Source organism: Zalophus californianus, chromosome 11, assembly GCF_009762305.2.
Source record: "Zalophus californianus isolate mZalCal1 chromosome 11, mZalCal1.pri.v2, whole genome shotgun sequence".
Taxonomy (NCBI): Eukaryota; Metazoa; Chordata; class Mammalia; order Carnivora; family Otariidae; genus Zalophus; species Zalophus californianus.
Window position 1 is genome coordinate 99,536,189 of NC_045605.1, and position 1,560 is coordinate 99,537,748.

Genomic DNA, 1,560 nt, shown 5'->3' on the forward strand with positions numbered 1-1,560 from the left:
ATGCCCTCAGAAAATCTCACCCAGGTGAATGAGTTCATTCTCATGGGAGTCTCAGATCACCCAGAGCTCCAGATTCCACTTTTCTTTGTTTTCCTGATCATCTATGGGCTGACCATGGCAGGGAACCTGGGCATCATCACCCTCACCAGTGTTGACTCTCAGCTTCAAACACCCATGTACTTCTTCCTCAGGCATTTGGCTATCATCAATCTTGGCGATTCTACTGTCACTGCCCCAAATATGCTGGTAAACTTCTTGGTTTCAAAGAAAACCATATCCTATTGTGGCTGTGTAGCCCAACTGGGTGGGTTCCTGGTTTTCATTGTTGGTGAGATTTTCATGCTGGCCACAATGGCCTACAACCGCTATGTGGCGATTTGTAACCCCCTGCTGTATATGGTGGTGGTCTCTCCACGGATCTGCATACGGCTGGTGTCCCTCACATACCTCTACAGTCTGACCACAGCACTGACCGTCTCCTCCTGTGTGTTCTCCATGTCATACTGCTCTTCCAATGTAATAGACCATTTTTACTGTGATAATGTCCCTTTGTTGGCATTGTCCTGTTCTGATACCTACATTCCAGAAACAGCAGTGTTTACCTTTTCAGGGACCAATTTGTTTTTCTCTATGATTATTGTTCTAACATCCTACTTTAATATTGTCCTTGCCATTTTGAGGATACATTCCTCAGAGGGCCGACGAAAAGCCTTTTCCACCTGTGCCTCTCACATGATGGCTGTCACTGTGTTCTATGGGACCCTTCTTTTCATGTATTTGCAACCAAGGACCAACCATTCATTAGATACTGATAAAATGGCCTCTGTCTTCTACACCCTGGTGATACCAATGCTGAATCCCCTCATACACAGCCTGAGGAACAAGGATGTGAAGGATGCATTGAAGAGATTCCTAAAGAATACTTGGCAGGCTTTCAAATTAATGTAAATTTAAAACTACAATTGTCTTCACTTAAGGATTTGTATTTACTCCTGAAAAGCTAATCCCTGCTAAGTGCAGAGGCAATAAATAGTGAAAAATTCCAAGGATGTCAATGGGAAAATCTTAATCTTTTCTATTCCAACCTCAAATATCCAACTTTCCCTAGCACAAAGATGTATTAGTTGACCAAAGAAAGTACACTTATTTAAGTAGTAAAAAATAATTTCAAAATAAATACATTTTAAAGTGCAACACAGCTGGCTACTGGGTTTTTGTAATTTCTAGCCAAGGAAGAGAAAGTCTGAGAGCTGAAGAAGTTATGTGAGAACGATTTCTTGGAAGGTGCTCAAGAGTCAGGTCATCTTCCTTGCCATATATCTGGTCTTTTCAACTATTAAAAGTTTTATTTTTCCTTTGGCTGTATTTTGTGTATCAATTTCTTAACTTTTTCAATCCCTTTTTATCTTGCACTTAATATAAATTTGAATAAAAGAAAAAGAAACCTTCAGATGAAAATAAAAACTAAACAAAAAAATGCTTAGGGGCACCTGGATGGCTCGGATGGTTGGGCATCTGTCTTCAGCTCAGGTCATGATCTCCAGGTCCTGGGATTGAGCC

At 40.8% G+C, this 1,560-nt stretch overlaps 1 protein-coding gene across 1 annotated transcript; it reads left to right on the forward strand.

Moving 5' to 3' along the window:
- Positions 1 to 948, forward strand: LOC113915245 (olfactory receptor 8J2-like). The gene has a single exon (XM_027581067.1). It carries the CDS (start codon positions 1 to 3, stop codon positions 946 to 948), a length of 948 nt encoding a protein of 315 aa, XP_027436868.1.
- Positions 949 to 1,560: the final 612 nt, after the last annotated feature.

Bases quoted from the DNA above. Each gene is read 5' to 3' on its own strand.
- LOC113915245 (XM_027581067.1), top strand. From the start codon at position 1: ATGCCCTCAGAAAATCTCACCCAGGTGAATGAGTTCATTCTCATGGGA.